At 45.7% G+C, this 24,844-nt stretch overlaps 1 protein-coding gene across 3 annotated transcripts in view; it reads left to right on the forward strand.

Moving 5' to 3' along the window:
• The window catches only part of SDK2 (sidekick cell adhesion molecule 2), a 495,641-nt gene extending 476,234 nt beyond the window's left edge, over positions 1–19,407 (forward strand). For all 3 annotated transcript variants that reach the window (XM_075279361.1, XM_075279362.1, XM_075279363.1), the window contains 9 exons: positions 64–250; positions 1,398–1,535; positions 6,593–6,754; positions 7,029–7,154; positions 7,299–7,463; positions 8,207–8,347; positions 8,566–8,704; positions 10,655–10,781; positions 18,655–19,407. In XM_075279361.1, coding sequence (XP_075135462.1) covers positions 64–250; positions 1,398–1,535; positions 6,593–6,754; positions 7,029–7,154; positions 7,299–7,463; positions 8,207–8,347; positions 8,566–8,704; positions 10,655–10,781; positions 18,655–19,005 — 1,536 coding nt within the window. In that variant the 3' untranslated portion in view covers positions 19,006–19,407. The remainder of the gene's footprint in view (positions 1–63; positions 251–1,397; positions 1,536–6,592; positions 6,755–7,028; positions 7,155–7,298; positions 7,464–8,206; positions 8,348–8,565; positions 8,705–10,654; positions 10,782–18,654) is intronic.
• The last annotated feature ends 5,437 nt before the right edge of the window (positions 19,408–24,844 follow it).

The raw sequence follows: 24,844 nt of genomic DNA on the forward strand, positions 1-24,844 counted from the left end.
ATAGATAGGAGATAGATAGATAGATAGATAGATAGATAGATTAACCCTGTCCTTTCCTTGCAGATCTATTACTGGGAAGCCACTCGAGTCAACGAGACGGAGAAAGTGAGGACCCTGTTCCTGCCAGAAAGTGGGGTGAAGATCAAGAACCTGACCGGCTACACCACCTACCTGATCAGCGTGGCGGCCTTTAACACGGCCGGAGATGGTCCCCGCAGTCACCCCATCCGTGGCCAGACCCAGCAAGCAGGTGAGGGACAACAGCGGCCATATCCATGTGTCCCTAAGGACCCGCACACATGACCACATCTGTCATAGATAGCATGCGAACCGATCATGGCTAAGGACCTGTGAATATGTGTATAGTAGGATCATCTATCATCAAGTGAAGGAAACTGGATTTTTATATCAGTTTTCCTTGATATTCTGTCCATTAGGGGTCACTCTTCCACTGATTTTAGTCTATTGCAAAAACTGTAGACACTTTTTCCTTCTCGCTATTGGAATCCCGGTCCATCTCTATGGGGATACTCTGGATTATAGGAACTATACCGGATACAAAGACCAACATGGCGGCCGTACTGACCTCACTGCGAGCGTAGACTGAATTCCAGATCAGTAAGGAATCACGCAGCTGATGGAGCGACTGCGAGTGTTACATAACCCCGGCCCAGACGCCCCCTAAGACAAATCATCCGTTCACTGCAGGGCTATGACAGTGTCAAGTGACATTAGCCTGCGTGCGGCCCAGCGCCGTCCCCCAATACCCGGCAGACAAGTCGTGGCTGAGCGTTATCGGCTCTGACACCCCCTCATTTATCGCAGTTAGTGCCGACGGGAGCTCAGGGCGGCCGCCTTCATTGTCAGCGATGGGTCCAAAGATTCTGTCGCCTTGCTAACCGCCACAACATGGGGCGCTGTGAATAGAACATGGTGGTCTGCGGCGGGGACGCGCTCGCACCCTGTCCGCGTGAGATCACAACTTTTATTTTCCCACCACACGTATAATTATAAAATGTACGTGTCGCCTCCCGACTCCTGACCCAGACTTGTGACTTCTCTGCAGTTGTTTTTACACATCAATCTCTGCGGATAATCCGGTCTGGCGACATTTTTCAGTCGCTGTATAGTTTACCAAGAGGTGATGACCCGCCGGGAGTAACTGGTGTAATGCGACCATGGCTTCGCAACGCCGCTCCGTCACACGCCATATAATGTCATGGATCACGAGCCCCTGCCCAAAAGCATCATGGGAGTCAGATTCAGTATGGTGTTGTGTTCATCCATGCTGTTATACAGCTGCTACTCTCTCCTCCCGCCTCAAGGGGCACTGTTATAGTCTTATAGGCATTTCTCATGTATAGATGGTGATAATCTGACATCTGCTTTCCTTACAGCCCCCAGTGCCCCGGCAGCCCTCAGGTTCAGTGAATTGACCACCACATCTGTAAACGTATCGTGGGATGCTCCCATGTACCCCAATGGAATACTGGAAGGATATAGACTGGTGTATGAGCCCTGCACCCCTGTAGATGGTAAGTGCTCGCAATGACAATAGCAAAAATGCGTTGAAGATAACGGCGCCACTGTTATCCACAGGTTATGTGTAGTATTGCAACTCAGCTTCGTTCACTTCAGTGGAGCTGAGCTGCAATACCTGATATGTCCAATAGACAGATGTGGCGCTGTTTATTGAAGCAAATAGTCACGTCTAACAAATACTGTGCAGCCTCTATTAAGATGTCCAGGATTTGGGTTTTTAAGACTTATCCTTAGGATAGGCCATAAATACCTGATCAGGGGACGGTCCCTGCACCGATTTACTATATTAGGATAGGCCATAAATACCTGATCGGGGGGCGGTCCCTGCACCGATTTACTATATTAGGATAGGCCATAAATACCTGATCGGGGGGGGGCGGTCCCTGCACCGATTTACTATATTAGGATAGGCCATAAATACCTGATCGGGGGGCGGTCCCTGCACCGATTTACTATATTAGGATAGGCCATAAATACCTGATCGGGGGGCGGTCCCTGCACCAATTTACTATATTAGGATAGGCCATAAATACCTGATCGGGGGGGGCGGTCCCTGCACTGATTTACTATATTAGGATAGGCCATAAATACCTGATCGGGGGGGCGGTCCCTGCACCGATTTACTATATTAGGATAGGCCATAAATACCTGATCGGGGGGCGGTCCCTGCACCTATTTACTATATTAGGATAGGCCATAAATACCTGATCAGGGGACGGTCCCTGCACCGATTTACTGTATTAGGATAGGCCATAAATACCTGATCAGGGGGCGGTCCCTGCACCGATTTACAATATTAGGATAGGCCATAAATACCTGATCGGGGGGCGGTCCCTGCACCGATTTACAATATTAGGATAGGCCATAAATACCTGATCAGGGGGCGGTCCCTGCACCGATTTACTGTATTAGGATAGGCTATAAATACCTGATCGGGGGGCGGTCCCTGCACCGATTTACTATATTAGGATAGGCCATAAATATCTGATCAGGGGGGCGGTCCCTGCACCGATTTACTATATTAGGATAGGCCATAAATACCTGATCGGGGGGCGGTCCCTGCACCGATTTACTATATTAGGATAGGCTATAAATACCTGATCGGGGGGCGGTCCCTGCACCGATTTACTATATTAGGATAGGCCATAAATACCTGATCAGGGGACGGTCCCTGCACCGATTTACTGTATTAGGATAGGCCATAAATACCTGATCAGGGGGCGGTCCCTGCACCGATTTACAATATTAGGATAGGCCATAAATACCTGATCGGGGGGGCGGTCCCTGCACCGATTTACAATATTAGGATAGGCCATAAATACCTGATCAGGGGGCGGTCCCTGCACCGATTTACTGTATTAGGATAGGCTATAAATACCTGATCGGGGGGCGGTCCCTGCACCGATTTACTATATTAGGATAGGCCATAAATATCTGATCAGGGGGGCGGTCCCTGCACCGATTTACTATATTAGGATAGGCCATAAATACCTGATCGGGGGCGGTCCCTGCACCGATTTACTATATTAGGATAGGCCATAAATACCTGATCGGGGGCGGTCCCTGCACCGATTTACTATATTAGGATAGGCCATAAATACCTGATCGGGGGGCGGTCCCTGCACCGATTTACTATATTAGGATAGGCCATAAATACCTGATCGGGGGCGGTCCCTGCACCGATTTACTATATTAGGATAGGCCATAAATACCTGATCGGGGGCGGTCCCTGCACCGATTTACTATATTAGGATAGGCCATAAATACCTGATCGGGGGCGGTCCCTGCACCGATTTACTATATTAGGATAGGCCATAAATACCTGATCGGGGGGCGGTCCCTGCACCGATTTACTATATTAGGATAGGCCATAAATACCTGATCGGGGGACGGTCCCTGCACCAATTTACTGTATTAGGATAGGTCATAAATACCTGATCGGGGGGGCGGTCCCTGCACCGATTTAGTATATTAGGATAGGCTATAAATACCTGATCGGGGGGCGGTCCCTGCACTGATTTACTATATTAGGATAGGCCATAAATACCTGATCAGGGGGGCGGTCCCTGCACCGATTTACTATATTAGGATAGGCCATAAATACCTGATCAGGGGACGGTCCCTGCACCGATTTACTATATTAGGATAGGCCATAAATACCTGATCGGGGGGCGGTCCCTGCACCGATTTACTATATTAGGATAGGCCATAAATACCTGATCGGGGGGGGGCGGTCCCTGCACCGATTTACTATATTAGGATAGGCCATAAATACCTGATCGGGGGGCGGTCCCTGCACCGATTTACTATATTAGGATAGGCCATAAATACCTGATCGGGGGGCGGTCCCTGCACCGATTTACTATATTAGGATAGGCCATAAATACCTGATCGGGGGGGGCGGTCCCTGCACTGATTTACTATATTAGGATAGGCCATAAATACCTGATCGGGGGGGCGGTCCCTGCACCTATTTACTATATTAGGATAGGCCATAAATACCTGATCAGGGGACGGTCCCTGCACCGATTTACTGTATTAGGATAGGCCATAAATACCTGATCAGGGGGCGGTCCCTGCACCGATTTACAATATTAGGATAGGCCATAAATACCTGATCGGGGGGCGGTCCCTGCACCGATTTACAATATTAGGATAGGCCATAAATACCTGATCAGGGGGCGGTCCCTGCACCGATTTACTGTATTAGGATAGGCTATAAATACCTGATCGGGGGGCGGTCCCTGCACCGATTTACTATATTAGGATAGGCCATAAATATCTGATCAGGGGGGCGGTCCCTGCACCGATTTACTATATTAGGATAGGCCATAAATATCTGATCAGGGGGGCGGTCCCTGCACCGATTTACTGTATTAGGATAGGCCATAAATACCTGATCGGGGGCGGTCCCTGCACCGATTTACTATATTAGGATAGGCCATAAATACCTGATCGGGGGCGGTCCCTGCACCGATTTACTATATTAGGATAGGCCATAAATACCTGATCGGGGGGCGGTCCCTGCACCGATTTACTATATTAGGATAGGCCATAAATACCTGATCGGGGGACGGTCCCTGCACCAATTTACTGTATTAGGATAGGTCATAAATACCTGATCGGGGGGGCGGTCCCTGCACCGATTTAGTATATTAGGATAGGCTATAAATACCTGATCGGGGGGCGGTCCCTGCACTGATTTACTATATTAGGATAGGCCATATATACCTGATCGGGGGGCGGTCCCTGCACCGATTTACTATATTAGGATAGGCCATAAATACCTGATCAGGGGGGCGGTCCCTGCTCCGATTTACTATATTAGGATAGGCCATAAATACCTGATCGGGGGGCGGTCCCTGCACCAATTTACTATATTAGGATAGGCTATATATACCTGATCGGGGGGGGCGGTCCCTGCACTGATTTACTATATTAGGATAGGCCATAAATACCTGATCGGGGGGGGCGGTCCCTGCACCGATTTACAATATTAGGATAGGCCATAATTACCTGATCAGGGGGGCGGTCCCTGCACCAATTTACTATATTAGGATAGGCTATATATACCTGATCGGGGGGGGCGGTCCCTGCACTGATTTACTATATTAGGATAGGCCATAAATACCTGATCAGGGGGGCGGTCCCTGCACCAATTTACTATATTAGGATAGGCCATAAATACCTGATCAGGGGGGCGGTCCCTGCACCGATTTACTATATTAGGATAGGCCATAAATACCTGATCAGGGGGCGGTCCCTGCACCAATTTACAATATTAGGATAGGCCATAAATACCTGATCGGGGGGGGCGGTCCCTGCGCCGATTTACTATATTAGGATAGGCCATAAATACCTGATCGGGGGGGGCGGTCCCTGCGCCGATTTACTATATTAGGATAGGCCATAAATACCTGATCAGGGGACGGTCCCTGCACCGATTTACTATATTAGGATAGGCCATAAATACCTGATCGGGGGGCGGTCCCTGCACCGATTTACTATATTAGGATAGGCCATAAATACCTGATCAGGGGGCGGTCCCTGCACCAATTTACAATATTAGGATAGGCCATAAATACCTGATCGGGGGGGCGGTCCCTGCACCGATTTACTATATTAGGATAGGCCATAAATACCTGATCAGGGGGGCGGTCCCTGCACCAATTTACTGTACTTCCAGTACCTGTACTATACACAACATGGGGCCAGAACCGATTTACTATATTAGGATAGGCCATAAATACCTGATCAGGGGGGGCGGTCCCTGCACCGATTTACTATATTAGGATAGGCCATAAATACCTGATCGGGGGGCGGTCCCTGCACCGATTTACTATATTAGGATAGGCCCTATATACCTGATCAGGGGGCGGTCCCTGCACCGATTTACTATATTAGGATAGGCCATAAATACCTGATCAGGGGGCGGTCCCTGCACCGATTTATTATATTAGGATAGGCCATAAATACCTGATCGGGGGCGGTCCCTGCACCGATTTACTATATTAGGATAGGCCATAAATACCTGATCGGGGGGCGGTCCCTGCACCGATTTACTATATTAGGATAGGCCATAAATATCTGATCGGGGGAGCGGTCTCTGCACCAATTTACTGTGCTTCCAGTACCTGTACTATACACAACATGGGGCCAGAACCGATTTACTATATTAGGATAGGCCATAAATACCTGATCGGGGGGGCGGTCCCTGCACCCATTTACTATATTAGGATAGGCCCTATATACCTGATCGGGGGGCGGTCCCTGCACTGATTTACTATATTAGGATAGGCCATAAATACCTGATCGGGGGGCGGTCCCTGCACCGATTTACTATATTAGGATAGGCCATAAATACCTGATCGGGGAGCGGTCCCTGCACCGATTTACTGTACAGCTGACCAATCAGATATTTATGGCCTATCCTAAGGAAATCCTACAGCCTGAACAACCCCTTTAATAACTGCCCCCCCATCCCATGCATAGCGCCTAGGTGTGATAAGACTTACTCTGCCGATCTTTACGATTTCCTTCTCTTTCCTAGGAATCAGTAAGATAGTAACGGTGGATGTAAAGGGGAGCAGTCCTCTGTGGATGAAGCTGAAGGACCTCGCCGAGGGGGTGACGTATCGTTTTCGAATCCGGGCTAAGACTTTCACGTACGGACCAGACATTGAGGCGAATGTGACCACAGGACCTGGAGACGGTAAATGCGCTGACTGAGTGTTATATATAGTCAGATACTTGGAATGGTGTTTACAAAAATGAGAAGCTCATCAGCCATGTTCAATATTGTGCACACAGCCATGACACAGGCCGGGGCCCTGTACTGCGAATATTCCGGGCCCATAGGGGCGTCACTGGGAGGGATTTCCATAAGACAATGTATTCTCATCTAGAAGCAGTGCCGGGGTGCAGGACACCTGAAATATCTGTATGTATATATGGGATCCATCTTCAATGCTCTTTTCCTTTTCCAGGGGCTCCAGGACCTCCGGGGGTTCCTTCTATCTCCAGATATAGCTCATTAATCGCGATCCAATGGTCAAGTGGGGACCCCGGAAAGAGCCCAATAACCCGATATGTTATAGAGGCCCGGCCCTCAGGTAGGTATGGACGCCAGGAGTGTTACCTGTGGGGTTACGGCCCCGCTATTGTGTGAATGAGGAACTTGTTATCATAAGACGTCTTATGTTTGATAAGTTTTGGCGCATATGTAAATCGCCCCGTTGTTTATTTCCTCGCTTCAGATGAAGGATTGTGGGACATTCTCATCAAGGACATCCCCAAGGAAGCCACCTCATACACCTTCAGTATAGACATCCTGAAGCAGGGAGTGAGCTACGACTTCCGTGTTATTGCCGTCAATGATTATGGATATGGGACCCCCAGCCCACCCTCCACCTCTGTATCAGGTATGAGACCCCCCCAGCCCACCCTCCACCTGTGTATCAGGTATGAGACCCCCAGCCCACCCTGCAAATCTGTATCAGGTATGAGACCCCCCCTGCCCACCCTCCACCTCTGTATCAGGTATGAGACCCCCCCAGCCCACCCTCCACCTCTGTATCAGGTATGAGACCCCCAGCCCACCCTGCAAATCTGTATCAGGTATGAGACCCCCCCTGCCCACCCTCCACCTCTGTATCAGGTATGAGACCCCCCCAGCCCACCCTCCACCTCTGTATCAGGTATGAGACCCCCAGCCCACCCTGCAAATCTGTATCAGGTATGAGACCCCCCCTGCCCACCCTCCACCTCTGTATCAGGTATGAGACCCCCCCTGCCCACCCTCCACCTCTGTATCAGGTATGAGACTCCCCCTGCCCACCCTCCACCTCTGTATCAGGTATGAGACCCCCCCTGCCCACTCTCCACCTCTGTATCAGGTATGAGACCCCCAGCCCACCCTCCACATATGTATGAGGTATGAGACCCCCGGCCCACCCTCTGCATGTGTATTAGGTATTATTACATTGCTGTGTAAATTGCTGGAAACCTTTTTGCAGAAACACCAAACCATAAGATTGACGCATTTCAGTCCATTCTTCCTCCTGGATACAGATCACGGATGTAAAAGATTCTTGAGGGGCTGAAACGCATCAGTCAGTGCTTTGTGTGACCGACAGCAAATTTCTCCATTCTTATATTATTCCAGCCACAAAAGCGAACCCGTTCTATGAGGAGTGGTGGTTCCTGGTGGTCATCGCCCTCATCGGTCTCATTTTCATCCTTCTACTGGTCTTTGCTTTGATCATCCGAGGACAGAGCAAGAAATATGCCAAAAAATCGGATTCAGGTGAGATAGAGTGTCATGGCGTCAAGTTCTTGCTGTTGCACATTGTCATTTTTTGTGTATTTTTACGTTCTCTTCACACCCAGTAGATTTGTTGCATCCATGCATCTGTACGGGGCGTGCAGAAACAACCTCATTCAGGTTCTTGGAACGAATTTTCGGTCTCAGACACTTTTGGAACAAATCTGCGGTGTGTGACTATATTGTTCTATCCCCAATAGGCTGTAACCCTAAGAACAGCACCCTGGGCCACGGAGAGATGGTGAGCCTGGATGAGAGCAGATTCCCCGCGCTGGAACTAAACAACCGGCGACTCTCTGTGAAGAATTCATTCTGCAGGAAGAACGGGATCTACACAAGGTGAGAGGAGAAAGGAGCCGCCATGTTGTATCAGTCACTGGGGGGCAAACACGAAACTGGCGGGAATTAAATAGGAAACCTTCACTAGTTTCTGACTGGTGTAGGTTTCAGTTCTGGCACACGGAGGCCGGCACCTCTTAATAATTCAGGTGCCCATTAGGCTAGTTATTAAAATGGATCCCCCCCCCTCCTAATAAAGAATATATGGGCTTAGGGCAATATTACATGAAGAGGATTCGGTCAGACTAAACTGAATTAAACTACATCGGCCGTTCTCATCAATTCTCAATTATACTGCTGTAACATGTGCAAATCTTAAAGGGATCCTATCATTAAAAGTCATTTTTTTGTCCCTAACACATAGGCTATTCTTCTCCTACCTTTAGATGTCTTCTCCGCGCCGCCATTCGGTATATAATCCGGTTTTCGTCGGTATGCAAATGAGTTCTCTCACAGCACTGGGGGCGGGCCTCAGCGCTCAAACAGCACTGGGGGCGTCCCCAATGTTGTGAGAGAACTCTCCAGTACCGCCTCCATCTTCTTCAGGAACGGGCTCTCTTTGTGTCTTCTTCCGGCGGTGGCTTCAAACTTCTAGGCCAACTGCGCATGCCCGCCAGCCACAAGAAAATGGCCGCTTGCACAGTATTGTAAGCGGCCATTTTCTTGTGGCCGACAGGAATGCGCAGTCAGATTTACCCTAGGCCCGAGACCTAGAAGTTTGAAGCCACCACCGGAAGAAGACGCAAAGAAGACCCGTTCCTGAAGAAGATGTAGACGGCACTGGAGATTTCTCTCACAACATTGGGGACGCCCACAGTGCTGTTTAAGCGCAGGGACCCGCCCCCAGTGCTACGAGCGAACTGATTTGCACACCGACGAAAACCAGATTATATACCAAACGGCGGCCTGAAGAAGACATCTAAAAGTAGGAGAAGAATAGTCTTTCTTAAGGCTATTCCTAAGTGCTAGGGACTAAAAATTGACTTTTAATGATAGGATCCCTTTAAAAAAAACTACACACCTTCATAGAAAAACATGGAGGCTTTCTCCTAAAAAAAAAAAAGCACCACTTCTGCCCACAGGTTGTGTTTGGTATTGCATTACAAACTTATGAACTTCGCTGGAGCTGAGCTGCCATCTTAGACATATCCCATGGACAGGGCTGAAAGAAAGCAGCCATGTTGTTCTGATCCAGGTCTACAGCTTTAAATGTTCAAGCATTTGACCATCAGCTGCCCCCTCTGGTTCCCCCTTACACATGCATGTTTGGCTAAGCGTGCATGTGTTTTCTTCAGGAGCATTGCTTTACCCCCAAGGGTCAGATGGTCAGTCTATGTACCCCAGTTTGGTTGGCTATGGTGCCCACTTTCTGCAGGCCGTACCGGGGTCCCTACAAGTACAGAAGACACTACAAGTATTTATGGGGGGAAGGGATAAGACTTGCCAAGGAATCTGAAGAAGCTTCATAACATATTAGAAAGCCTCTCCTGAGAAATCCATTCCTTGCACCCGGAGAGGTTTCCGTGCTCTTCTCTAGTACTCCAGCGTCGGTGCCAAGAGCCTCCACTTTACAGTGAAGTGGTTGGCACAGGGCGCGGCTTGTTTTAGAAGTTGTCTCTGCTCCTTGATATTCACGTCTCGTCCTGGTAATGTTCATGGAGTCGTCCTGCTGGGAGAATGACAAAGGCTCCTCTGTTAGGGATGTAACCGTATAAAGAGGGGAGAGAAGGACTGTAGAGTGTTACGGGCCGGCATGGGGAGGGGCAGGCAAGTGGGCATTAAACGTATACCCCAGGAGGGGGGTCAGGCTAAGAACAAGGCGAGGGGATGGCAGTATGTACAGTACACTACAGTACAATGTTATGTGCTTCTGCCAATACGACCTCATTGCATGTGCCGGGATAAGTAGAATTTATATCTATTTTATTCTCTACCAAATGAATCTTCCAGGTCTCCTCCGCGCCCCAGCCCTGGGAGCCTTCATTATTCCGATGAGGACGTAGCCAAGTACAACGACTTAATTCCTACGGAGAGCGGCAGCCTGACCGAAAAGCCCTCCGAGGTATCCGACTCACAGGTGAGAGTGGGAACAAGGCTGACATAGGTGTCTCAGCTTGTCCTCAGCCAACGGTAAAATGGCCGACAGCGATGACTGATGAGTCTGACTCTCTATACACTAATACCCCCTCCCCATCTTAATACTGCACGTCATCCCTATCTGCTTCATAGGCCTAAAACATAAGTCTAACCCCAGGATTTCCAGATCACAGGCATAATCCTAAAGCGTACACCCGACCCCAAGATGTCAGAGTCTATGTGGTTTGTGCATAGGAACCCAGCCATGTATAGGGAATTCATGACTACCACTAGGGGGTTGTCTCATGGGAATACAGCTTTAGGGGTGCTCCGCTGATCAAGCAGGGCCCCTATAGCCATTTCCAATACATTAGATGTTGGTAATATAAATGGCTACCTTTGTACCCTTCCATCGTGCCATATACATTAGCTAGCCATAGGCTACACACTTGTTTGCTCAGCGTCTATCTCGCCCCCTCCCCCATACAGATGTACGGTCAGCTTGGCTGAACAGGTAGGAGATCAGATACCTCTCATCTTCCCAAAAAGAATAGTATCGGTAGGTTAAATCCATCTGCGCGATCCTTATTAGATGTAAAGCTGGTCCTGCCTGTGTATGGCCAGCTTTATGCGGGGACCCCGCCTAGAGGACCCACTGTCTGGAGGATCCCGCCTAGAGGACCCACTGTCTGGAGGACCCCACCTAGAAGACCCACTGTCTGGAGGACCCATATCTGTCCATATGCTATGTGGACAGGTTTAGTCCTCATGTGACAACCCCTTTAAATACACCCGTCACCATTCCGAATAATGGCACAATGGCGTCTCGATAACGGGGAGATGGTGACAAAGACTCAGATACAGAACACGCTGCTCCAGATAGGACGTATTGATTTCAGCTGCCGCACAATGGCCGTCATTGTCACCATGAAAGGCAATCTTTTGAGGTTAAAGGGAGTCTCCCTGGAATCGCTGCACATTGTACAGGGTGTGCCCGCACCAACACACAGAAGAAGCAAAAAAAAAAAAAGCTGGTGCGGGAAATAGACCTGTGAGAGAAGAACTCCGTCTAAGCAGCTGTCACTGGAATATTTCTCCGGGGCGCTGGAGGATGTGACCGTCTCACCTGAGAGCGAAACACAAAGACGTAGAAACAACTCGCATGTGTCTTAATCCAGCCGGGTTTAGGTTAACCCATTCACTGCTGCACTGCACTCGTTTTGCCTGGGGGCGCCTCATACCAAAAAAACAATGGCCTGCTTATCTGTAAATCCAGGTGTATGTGCAACATTTACTGACAATGATCGACCTGCCCGACGCGTCAACCCCTGACAGGTCGGGGAAGTGTCAAAAGTGCATTCCCATCCAGAACTGTCCTTGTATTACATATAGTCATATCCCAGGGTGACCAGCAGGGTGACAAGTCTCTGACCTGACATCCCCTTTAACACGGCTTAGTTCAGGATGATCTATACCCTAGAACTGAACGTTTGCCTCCATGTGAAGCTCCTGAGCCCAGGACGGTGAATAGGTCCAAATTCCAAAGTAAATCTCATTACTGAGACCTCTGGCCCTCGTGTTGTGTCGCTGGCGTAGAGGACGGGACCTATGATCGCTACACAACATGACTCACAGCAGGGTTATAAAGGGTCATAGCTACAGAAGAGTATAACATGACCCTATATACAGTGATAGCTACAGAAGAGTATAACATGACCCTATATACAGTGATAGATACAGAAGAGTATAACAAGACCCTATATACAGTGATAGATACAGAAGAGTATAACATGACCCTATATACAGTGATAGATACAGAAGAGTATAACAAGACCCTATATACAGTGATAGATACAGAAGAGTATAACAAGACCCTATATACAGTGATAGATACAGAAGAGTATAACAAGACCCTATATACAGTGATAGATACAGAAGAGTATAACAAGACCCTATATACAGTGATAGATACAGAAGAGTATAACAAGACCCTATATACAGTGATAGATACAGAAGAGTATAACATGACCCTATATACAGTGATAGATACAGAAGAGTATAACAAGACCCTATATACAGTGATAGATACAGAAGAGTATAACAAGACCCTATATACAGTGATAGATACAGAAGAGTATAACATGACCCTATATACAGTGATAGATACAGAAGAGTATAACATGACCCTATATACAGTGATAGATACAGAACAGTATAACATGACCCTATATACAGTGATAGATACAGAAGAGTATAACATGACCCTATATACAGTGATAGATACAGAAGAGTATAACATGACCCTATATACAGTGATAGATACAGAAGAGTATAACATGACCCTATATACAGTGATAGATACAGAACAGTATAACATGACCCTATATACAGTGATAGATACAGAAGAGTATAACATGACCCTATATACAGTGATAGATACAGAACAGTATAACATGACCCTATATACAGTGATAGCTACAGAAGAGTATAACATGACCCTATATACAGTGATAGATACAGAAGAGTATAACATGACCCTATATACAGTGATAGATACAGAACAGTATAACATGACCCTATATACAGTGATAGATACAGAAGAGTATAACATGACCCTATATACAGTGATAGATACAGAACAGTATAACATGACCCTATATACAGTGATAGATACAGAAGAGTATAACATGACCCTATATACAGTGATAGATACAGAAGAGTATAACATGACCCTATATACAGTGATAGCTACAGAAGAGTATAACATGACCCTATATACAGTGATAGATACAGAAGAGTATAACATGACCCTATATACAGTGATAGCTACAGAAGAGTATAACATGACCCTATATACAGTGATAGCTACAGAACAGTATAACAAGACCCTATATACAGTAATAGATACAGAAGAGTATAACATGACCCTATATACAGTGATAGCTACAGAAGAGTATAACATGACCCTATATACAGTGATAGATACAGAAGAGTATAACATGACCCTATATACAGTGATAGATACAGAAGAGTATAACATGACCCTATATACAGTGATAGATACAGAAGAGTATAACATGACCCTATATACAGTGATAGCTACAGAACAGTATAACATGACCCTATATACAGTGATAGATACAGAACAGTATAACATGACCCTATATACAGTGATAGCTACAGAACAGTATAACATGACCCTATATACAGTGATAGATACAGAAGAGTATAACATGACCCTATATACAGTGATAGATACAGAAGAGTATAACATGACCCTATATACAGTGATAGATACAGAAGAGTATAACATGACCCTATATACAGTGATAGCTACAGAAGAGTATAACATGACCCTATATACAGTGATAGATACAGAAGAGTATAACATGACCCTATATACAGTGATAGATACAGAACAGTATAACATGACCCTATATACAGTGATAGATACAGAAGAGTATAACATGACCCTATATACAGTGATAGATACAGAACAGTATAACATGACCCTATATACAGTGATAGCTACAGAAGAGTATAACATGACCCTATATACAGTGATAGATACAGAAGAGTATAACATGACCCTATATACAGTGATAGATACAGAAGAGTATAACATGACCCTATATACAGTGATAGATACAGAAGAGTATAACATGACCCTATATACAGTGATAGATACAGAACAGTATAACATGACCCTATATACAGTGATAGATACAGAACAGTATAACATGACCCTATATACAGTGATAGATACAGAAGAGTATAACAAGACCCTATATACAGTGATAGATACAGAAGAGTATAACGTGACCCTATATACAGTGATAGATACAGAAGAGTATAACGTGACCCTATATACAGTGATAGATACAGAACAGTATAACATGACCCTATATACAGTGATAGATACAGAAGAGTATAACATGACCCTATATACAGTGATAGATACAGAACAGTATAACGTGACCCTATATACAGTGATAGATACAGAACAGTATAACATGACCCTATATACAGTGATAGATACAGAAGAGTATAACATGACCCTATATACAGTGATAGATACAGAAGAGTATAACATGACCCTATATACAGTGATAGATACAGAACAGTATAACATGACCCTATATACAGTGATAGATACAGAAGAGTATAACATGACCCTATATACAGTGATAGATACAGAAGAGTATAACATGACCCTATATACAGTGATAGCTACAGAACAGTATAACATGACCCTATATACAGTGATAGATACAGAACAGTATAACATGACCCTATATACAGTGATAGATACAGAACAGTATAACATGACCCTATATACAGTGATAGATACAGAAGAGTATAACAAGACCCTATATACAGTGATAGATACAGAAGAGTATAACGTGACCCTATATACAGTGATAGATACAGAAGAGTATAACGTGACCCTATATACAGTGATAGATACAGAACAGTATAACATGACCCTATATACAGTGATAGATACAGAAGAGTATAACATGACCCTATATACAGTGATAGATACAGAACAGTATAACGTGACCCTATATACAGTGATAGATACAGAACAGTATAACATGACCCTATATACAGTGATAGATACAGAAGAGTATAACATGACCCTATATACAGTGATAGATACAGAAGAGTATAACATGACCCTATATACAGTGATAGATACAGAACAGTATAACATGACCCTATATACAGTGATAGATACAGAAGAGTATAACATGACCCTATATACAGTGATAGATACAGAAGAGTATAACATGACCCTATATACAGTGATAGCTACAGAACAGTATAACATGACCCTATATACAGTGATAGATACAGAAGAGTATAACATGACCCTATATACAGTGATAGCTACAGAACAGTATAACAAGACCCTATATACAGTGATAGATACAGAAGAGTATAACATGACCCTATATACAGTGATAGATACAGAAGAGTATAACATGACCCTATATACAGTGATAGATACAGAAGAGTATAACATGACCCTATATACAGTGATGGATACAGAACAGTATAACATGACCCTATAGACAGTGATAGATACAGAACAGTATAACATGACCCTATATACAGTGATAGCTACAGAAGAGTATAACATGACCCTATATACAGTGATAGATACAGAAGAGTATAACATGACCCTATATACAGTGATAGCTACAGAAGAGTATAACATGACCCTATATACAGTGATAGCTACAGAACAGTATAACATGACCCTATATACAGTGATAGATACAGAAGAGTATAACATGACCCTATATACAGTGATAGATACAGAAGAGTATAACATGACCCTATATACAGTGATAGATACAGAAGAGTATAACATGACCCTATATACAGTGATAGATACAGAAGAGTATAACATGACCCTATATACAGTGATAGATACAGAAGAGTATAACATGACCCTATATACAGTGATAGCTACAGAACAGTATAACATGACCCTATATACAGTGATAGATACAGAACAGTATAACATGACCCTATATACAGTGATAGCTACAGAAGAGTATAACATGACCCTATATACAGTGATAGATACAGAAGAGTATAACATGACCCTATATACAGTGATAGCTACAGAACAGTATAACATGACCCTATATACAGTGATAGCTACAGAAGAGTATAACATGACCCTATATACAGTGATAGATACAGAACAGTATAACATGACCCTATATACAGTGATAGATACAGAAGAGTATAACATGACCCTATATACAGTGATAGCTACAGAAGAGTATAACATGACCCTATATACAGTGATAGCTACAGAAGAGTATAACATGACCCTATATACAGTGATAGCTACAGAACAGTATAACAAGACCCTATATACAGTGATAGATACAGAAGAGTATAACGTGACCCTATATACAGTGATAGATACAGAACAGTATAACGTGACCCTATATACAGTGATAGATACAGAACAGTATAACGTGACCCTATATACAGTGATAGATACAGAAGAGTATAACAAGACCCTATATACAGTGATAGCTACAGAACAGTATAACAAGACCCTATATACAGTGATAGATACAGAACAGTATAACATGACCCTATATACAGTGATGGGCATCCTGGTAGTCAGAACCATCTTCGTATACAGATGTGAATATACATTGGGGTACACAACCTGTTTTTGAGGTGACCTCTGTGTCTAAAGTTTGGTACCTGGTGTACCTGAAATTTCCCCATTGTGGGACTATTAAAGGAATATCTTATCTTATCTCTTATTGTGGCTCAGCTTTTGGAGCGGGACAATAAATTAATAGCAGCTGGAGTGGGACATTAAACTGGGGGCAACTAATGGCAGACATGTTTAATGTCCAATTGCACCCAGTTCAATGTCTCCATCCAGTGACCTCCATGTTTTAATGTCCCCCTCCAGCAGTCCTCAGTTTAATGTCTCTCTTAATCTCCCCCTATTTAATGACCCCACCCCTCCATTTGCCACCAGTTTAATGTCCCTCCCCTTCATCTGCCACCAACTTAATACCCCCTTCATCTGTCTCCAGTTTAATAATCCCCCTTCATCTGCCACCAGTTTAATGTTTCCCCTCCATCACTGCCCCAGTTTCATGTCCCCCTACATCTGTCCCCAGTTTCATGCACCCCTACATTTGCCCCCAGTTTCATGTCCCCCCCCCTTCACCTGCCCCAGTTTCAAGCCCCCCTTCATCAGCCTCCAGTTAAATGTGCCCCTTTCATTTACTCTATTTTCATGTGCCCCTTCATCATGTTCCCCTCAAGATACTCCCCTCTCATCGCTCCCCTGTTACTCTGTCGGCAGTCTCTTCTCCCGGAGTGTTCTAGGAGCTGTAGGCGCGATGTGAGTGATGTCATCACATCGCGCCTACAGCAACCCGGGGTCAGAGTGCACGGGGAGCACAGTGGCGGAGCAGGAGCTGTCCGTGGATATCTCCTGCTTAATTCACTATTGAAGTCAACTCATCTGCATCCTCCGGACACAAATGAGTTGAATCCGGGACATTCCTCCCGCCAACTGGGACTGCGGGACACGACCCACAATCCGGGACTGTCCTGCAGAATCCAGGACATTGGCAAGTAAGGTCATACCATGCAAGGACACAGAGGCCTAACTTCAGGGCCTCAATACAACATGTCTAGCCCCACGAGTCCAAGACCCAGTAGTGACTTCTACATCTGCACCCCTATAGCTGCGTCCTTGCATTTTGGGTCCTCCAGAGCAAGAGACACCTAAAGTTTTTTGAGATGGGTCTTCTGTACCAAAACTAAGAAAAACCGAAGGAAATCCACCCCAAGAGTCTAGTGTCAGCAGATCTAAGCAGACCGTCGTATTCCTGACAGGTCACTGATAAAGTCATAGGAGCGGGCATTGTTGGCCGCCTGTCAGAGCTACTAGGCCTCTGTGTTCTGCCAGCGTGAAATGCCATTACTATGGGAACGTCGCTATTCTCTGACTGGGTAAACAAACCGCACCTTCTCCAAGGCAAATAGGCTGCAGAATCCCATGCACGGGGTTAATTCCTCATTTTGCAGCGTGCGGGTAGCAGGATCAGTGCCCGGGGTTGTGTGCAGGTATCTGCTTGTGGATTGGTACCAGCCCTGCTCCTGTGCTCATTCCTGATATTCCTGGTCTGTTCCAGTTCATACATGTCAATAAACCTACACTGGGCCGACAAACACCTCGAAGGGCGTTTTTTTGGGATAACTTGGGTGAGCTGTAATGATAGAATTCAGATTTGACGCTCCAAGGAGATGGTTTTAAGTACAAGGATCCGATGTACTAACCTGTTGTTCCTTTTGCCTTGTAATTGATGCAGGGGAGCGACAGCGAATACGAAGTCGACCAGAACCAGCAGAAAACCCACTCCTTTGTCAACCATTACATCAGCGACCCCACTTACTACAACTCATGGCGGCGCCAGCAAAAAGGCATCTCCAGGGCACACGCCTACAACTACACAGACGAGCCCGAGGACTCTGAACACTGTATCATACCCAACAGCAACAGCAGTCAACACGGAAGCCTGTACAGGCCCAAATCCAGCCGGACTCCAACCCCTCAGCAGCCTCCGAGTCTACCGACCCAGCAAAACCCCCTATACCGGCCCCCCAGCAGTCTCGCCCCATCATCCCGCGCCCCCATCGCTGGGTTTTCCTCCTTCGTTTGATGACAAACCTTGCATCCTTTTACCATTGTTTCTTTGAATTTTTCGAGAAGCAGATAAATATATATTATATATAAAGAGGTATGTGTGTATATATGCATATACATATATAGAGGAAGAGGAGGAGGAGACTGCTGGAGATTGTGTTGGAGACAATCAGTTGCGAATGGAGTTCTTCATTTTGCTGCTTCAGTTCTGTAGAATATTCCAAAGGTTTTGGGTGCAAAAAAAAAAAAAACACAAAAAAACAAATACAATGGATGCAATGAACCAAGGAAACCTTCATCCTCATGAGGACAGTGGCATCGGTTGTCCTGCCATTGCTTCAGGATATCGTCTTATATAGCTGACGTTTGGTGCGGCCATGACACGCCCTCCGGACTGAACATGGCTTCCCTGAGGACCGTAACCCTCGCCACCCCATGAGGACACTATGGCTATAGGGACACACAGTGTTGGTGTACATTATGCCACCGTTGCAAAGATGGCGCCAGGGCTACAGCCAAAAAACTCAACTTCTAATATGGGAGGACGGTGGAAACAATAAAACATTTCTTGTAGCTACCAACCAGGGTACAATCAATGGTAGGTGACGCCTTCAAGTGCTGAAGGAGCAGGAAATCACATCAGATGCAACCGATATCATAGCCACATTGTAGTCCAGGTGTTATCACGTGCCCACTGAATCCTGACTAGTGCTAAACGTTCAATGCAGAATTTCCCAGGATTCATAGCTATTTGTACATAGGCCTGTTTGCTACCAGACAAGGGTATAGATACAGTAATGGCTGCCGGTAGAGTTGCACAGGTTGGCCCCATTCCTCTTCGCCAGGTGAACTTTTGCAGTCTCTTCTATAGACATGGCTACAAGATGGGGGGGGGGGATCAGCCTATCCTGTAGAAGGGTTTGGGGGTTGTGATGTTCTAGGACCCCCTCTCTGGATGGGTCGGTCATGATGTTGCCACCCACCTTACCCTTCTCCATCGTGTAGGCCCCTACTAGACGTTGGAGTGACGAGGTGCTGCGGTGGTTTGGATTATCCTCTGACATGTCATTGGTGGGTTTCAGGATCTGGGGTCTGTAGTTGGCCCCTTCTCTCCCAAACTCTGTGTCCAAAGTCCAGTCCAGTTTCATTGAATTTCCTTTGACAACGAAAACCCAACTCAAACGCCAAGGCGCATGGCACCTGGTAGAAGGGAATCCCCAGTCCCCGCTTATGGACCCCCACCAATGCCATCATCTAGAGGATAGGTAAAGTCAGAGCTTCACTTTAAACCAAGGATGATGGAATTGTACCTAATATAAGGATTGTGGTGGTGATAGTGTTTGGGGTGTGAACTGGTTGCGAGGCCTGTAGGACCTAGTACTATTACAGCAATCCTATAGGTTATCAGGTTGTATTGCTTTACTCTAGTCCTAGATATAGAATATTTAGGGGTAATAATATGGCTATAACGCTACTCTGACTGTGAAAGTGCTGCTGCCCACCAGTAGTCCTTGTATCTTCTCAGCGTCCTCACGTCCCACGGCATATTGTGGGCAGGGTAGAGTCGTGAGCATTGGCAGAGGCCAGAGATAGTGGTGGGATAGGGTTAAATACCGACCATGTGTGGCCGCCTGGTGGATTGGATTGCCTTTAACGTGTTTGCTGTGCTGGCGTGGTGGGCCTAGGCGTCCAGTGGATATGGTATTTATAAAATAAGTTGGGGGCATCACCCTGTAACCTTCCCTAGCTCTATGGATGGTCCAGTATTAGGATGTCCCAGGGCTCACCCCCTGCACCCAACTAGTCCTGACTATGAGGCCTTCTACTCACCCGCCTCCTGCTTGTAGGTTTGTGCCCAAATATTTCTTGTTTATGGTGGATCTCGCCATCTTCAGGAGCATCTGACGACCAGCCCTGGGCAAGGCTCGCCTCTCTGCAGATCAGTCGATTACACTTTTATAGCGGATCCTTTATTGTTTTGGCGGCGGACATGGTGTCCGGTCGCCATTACCTCTTCTCCCTCCATAGGACTAACACGGATATTTGGCATAAGGTGATAGGACACCGGAGGTTCTCTTCAACCTAGACTAGACAATAGAAAAGATGAAGAGTAGTAGTGGTGACCCTCACAGGAGCCTATACGTAGAGGTAGTAGATGTTTATACACTTAAAGGGAGTGTCACCAGAACCTAGTGTGTCAGCTGAGCCCCGCAGATAGATAGGTTACTGTCCGTGTTTCCTCCATGTGGCCTCCATTGCTGAGTCTTTTTTGTCAATATATAACTGATCTCCTTGGAGCAACGAGGACGTTGCCCTGCCCCCAGTGCTCTAAAGAGCTCATTTGCATATTGATAAAACTAGCACTAGGGTTGAGCCGATCATGAGATTTCAGGATCGATTTTAAAATCCAATTTCCAATCATTTTCCAGGGTGAAATTTGCTTGATCGCCAATTGGAATCCGGATCACTCAACCCTAGTCAATGCTTCTCTATGGGAAAAGTCACTTTTAGGATTGAGCCGATCTTGAGATTTCAAAATCCGATTTCCGATAATTTTCCAGTCGATCCCAATCGTGAAATTTGCTCAATCGCCGATCGAGATCCAATCTTTTCCGATCCCGATCGCTCAACCCTATCTAGCACTGATTCACAAGGGTTCCTACTAGTGTTTGCACTACGTCCAGGGATTCCATTCCCCTCTCCGCATTTTTCGTTCCTTTCAGTGGAAACCACATGGACCCTATTATAGTCTATGGTGTCCACAGGATTCTGGGGGTAACCGTTCATGGGATCACCAAATGGAAACCCGAACATAGATGTGACCCTCGCCATAGGTTAGGGTTACCTAAATCAATCTATCTGGAGGGCTGGGGATAAGATATTAAACTATTGCCAGACACCTCAGATGGCGACTTGTCTCTCCTGAGAACAATAGGATCAGACATGATGAAATGCGACTACCCGAGGTTGATCTCCTTGGACATCTGATGAGGGTCTTGGCACCCCCAAAACATATTAGACGGTTGGCCTGTCCTGGTGAGGTCGGTAGTTTTGGACTAGTTGTTGGGCTCGTAGATGGTTTGTACCCGGGGTAGCGCTATTATATGACATTTGGCCTTACACATAACTTTTTGCTTTCTTTTTGTTCTGTTTTTTTCATCCGTTACACACTAGGACTCCTACACATTGATTGTGGTATCAGCTCATTGTCTCGTGTGGCGTGCACGGACGGAATCCGAAAATTTCCACCTCTATGCACGACCTACACTTATACCAAATCATACGGATTAAGAATTCATTGTTGATGAGCCATCAACAGTACATAGGCCCAAAGGTGAACTAGTGAGGGGGATAAGAGAGCATTAATGGTACCAATCAGTGGTTAGGATCTAAGCCCCACCCTCTTGACTCCTTAGAAACAGGAAGTCCCTGTTTCTTGGGTAGCAGAGTCATCTGATTGGCTTAAAGGGGTTCAGGGAAGGGAAATGATGGAACTATTTTAAGAAGCCAATTCTGTCCGCTGTGTTAATGAGGGTCGTCCATTTTTGGAATGAACCAATATGAATGTGGGGGGCAGGTTTCCTTTAACACATAGAAGAGACCTAAACGGAGGCCTTCAAAAAGATGTGCGAAAACCATAAACGCGTAGCAGCCATTAATGTGAGTCGGCCTCACGTGTGCGATACATGCCTGGCAGAGTAAGGGTTCACTTTATCAGCTGGTAGGAAAGGAGGAGGCGGAGCAAGATCAAATGTCCATGTGTTTTCCTGGTGCGGACGGGGTTAATGCGATTAGGATCCCATCACCTTTTAGGAATTCATTGACTGGCCCATTGTGAGAGAAGGGCTGACAAGATGGCGGCTGTGAAGGTTCCCAACGTGTCCCAGCGTACCAAAGAAAATGGAGTTGTAGTAGTAACTAGACAGGCAGGGACTGGACACGAACCTTGTTGTCATCCCAACCCCCCGTCCCGAGTCTTGTTGTATACTGGAGACCCCCGGACATCTAGAGCGAGAGGCGCTGGAGTCCTACCAAAGCGTCACTCCTTAAGTGTCTCATGTAGACATTCCCCAACATGACCAGGACTCCATCGAAACTCCGTACCATGTCACTGCTCCGATACCGGGCCGAATAACTTTATGAATAAGCATGTTCTGCTCCACCCTGACCACTAGGGGCGCCAGTTTCTAGGCCATTCATATGATTTCCATGCACTTACATTGGTGACATTTTCCAAAGATTTCCAAAATCTATAAAAAAAGGCTCAACAATTTTAAAAAACATTTCCTGGAACTCTCTGATCCCATTAGAAGAGGATTAAGAAAGATCAGGCACGACGATGTGTAACTATTATTATAGGGATTCATTTAGGGATTGGCAATACCCGCAGCCGCCATAGTTGGACTGTTCTATCCTTACCTGAGGTCACAGCTGTATGATGGTACTTTTTGGTTTTAGGTAGAGTTGAGCGATCGGGATCGGAAAGGATCGGATTCCAATCGGTGATCGAGCAAATTTCACGATGGCAGTCGGAATTCCGATTCCGATCATTTCCAGCGGAATCGAGGTCGGAGGTTATCTCAAGATCGGCTCAACCCCAGAGAAGCATTGACGGGTTGAGCGATCGGGATCCGAAATGATCGGATTCCGATCATTGATCGAGCAGATTTCACGATCGCAATTCCGATCTTTCCCAGCGGGATCGAGGTCGGAGGTTATCTCAAGATCGGCTCAACCTTAAAAGTGACTTTTCCCATAGAGAAGCATTGACGGGTTGAGCGATCGGGATCAGTAAAAGATCGGTGATCGGTGATCGAGCAAATTTCACGATCACGATCGGCTGGAAAATGATCGGAAATCAGATTTTAAAATCGATCCTGAAATCTCAAGATCGGCTCAACCCAACTTTTAAGACTTTTTTTGGGGGGAACTCCCTCAAAAATAAAACCCCCAAAAAAATCTAATAGAGAATAACAAAATGATAACACTATAACGGAGGAAATATAAAGCGCCCCCCGGAGCTTCGCGGCTGCTTTCACAAAATCTCGCACACCAAATTTTTCCTTTCTGCTACGAATTCACGGATTTTGGTGGGAACTTTTTTCTTTTTTTTTTTGGTATTTTTCTTTGATTGGGTGTGTTTTTGTACTTTATTCCTCGGGTTTCTGCATGATACAATTTCACAAATGACTACAGACATGAAATAATTATTAGAAATCAAGTGTTAAATTTTACAAAAAAAAAAAAAAAATTCACAGCGGGCCTGTTTTATGTTCATATGTTTTGTTTTTTTTTGTTTTGTTTTTTTTAAGAATACCAACCCGTCAGTATTTGATTATTTTACTGGAGCCGTTTTCTTATTGGTTGCACTTTTGTCTTGTTATATTCTGTAATTCCGATGATTTTTGCAGATAATATTTCACTTTTTTTTTTTTTTACTTCCGATTCTCGCACAGAAAAATGTTTTACTTTTATGTCATTTGTATTTTTTTTTCCTACAAAATATAAAATGTTGTGGTTTTTGTTATTCTAGGCTGCCTTCTAGACCAGTGGTGCTCAGTCTGATTATTTCTACAGGTTTACAACTGCTTAAATAACAATTACATGATTTAAAGGGGTTTTCAGAAAATTTACCATCCTTAGATTGGTGGGACTCTGACTGTTCGGACCACTGCTGTGGCCTCTTCATTGTACCAGGTACAGCGCCATACATTGCATGGTGGCCGTGCCTGGTATTACAACCCGTTTCTGCTGTGGCCCCTTCATTATACAAGGTAGAGTGCCATACATTGTGTGGTGGCCGTGACTGGTATTACAACCCAGTCCCAACCACTGCTGTGGCCTCTTCATTGTAC

Source organism: Leptodactylus fuscus, chromosome 6, assembly GCF_031893055.1.
Source record: "Leptodactylus fuscus isolate aLepFus1 chromosome 6, aLepFus1.hap2, whole genome shotgun sequence".
Classification (NCBI taxonomy): Eukaryota; Metazoa; Chordata; class Amphibia; order Anura; family Leptodactylidae; genus Leptodactylus; species Leptodactylus fuscus.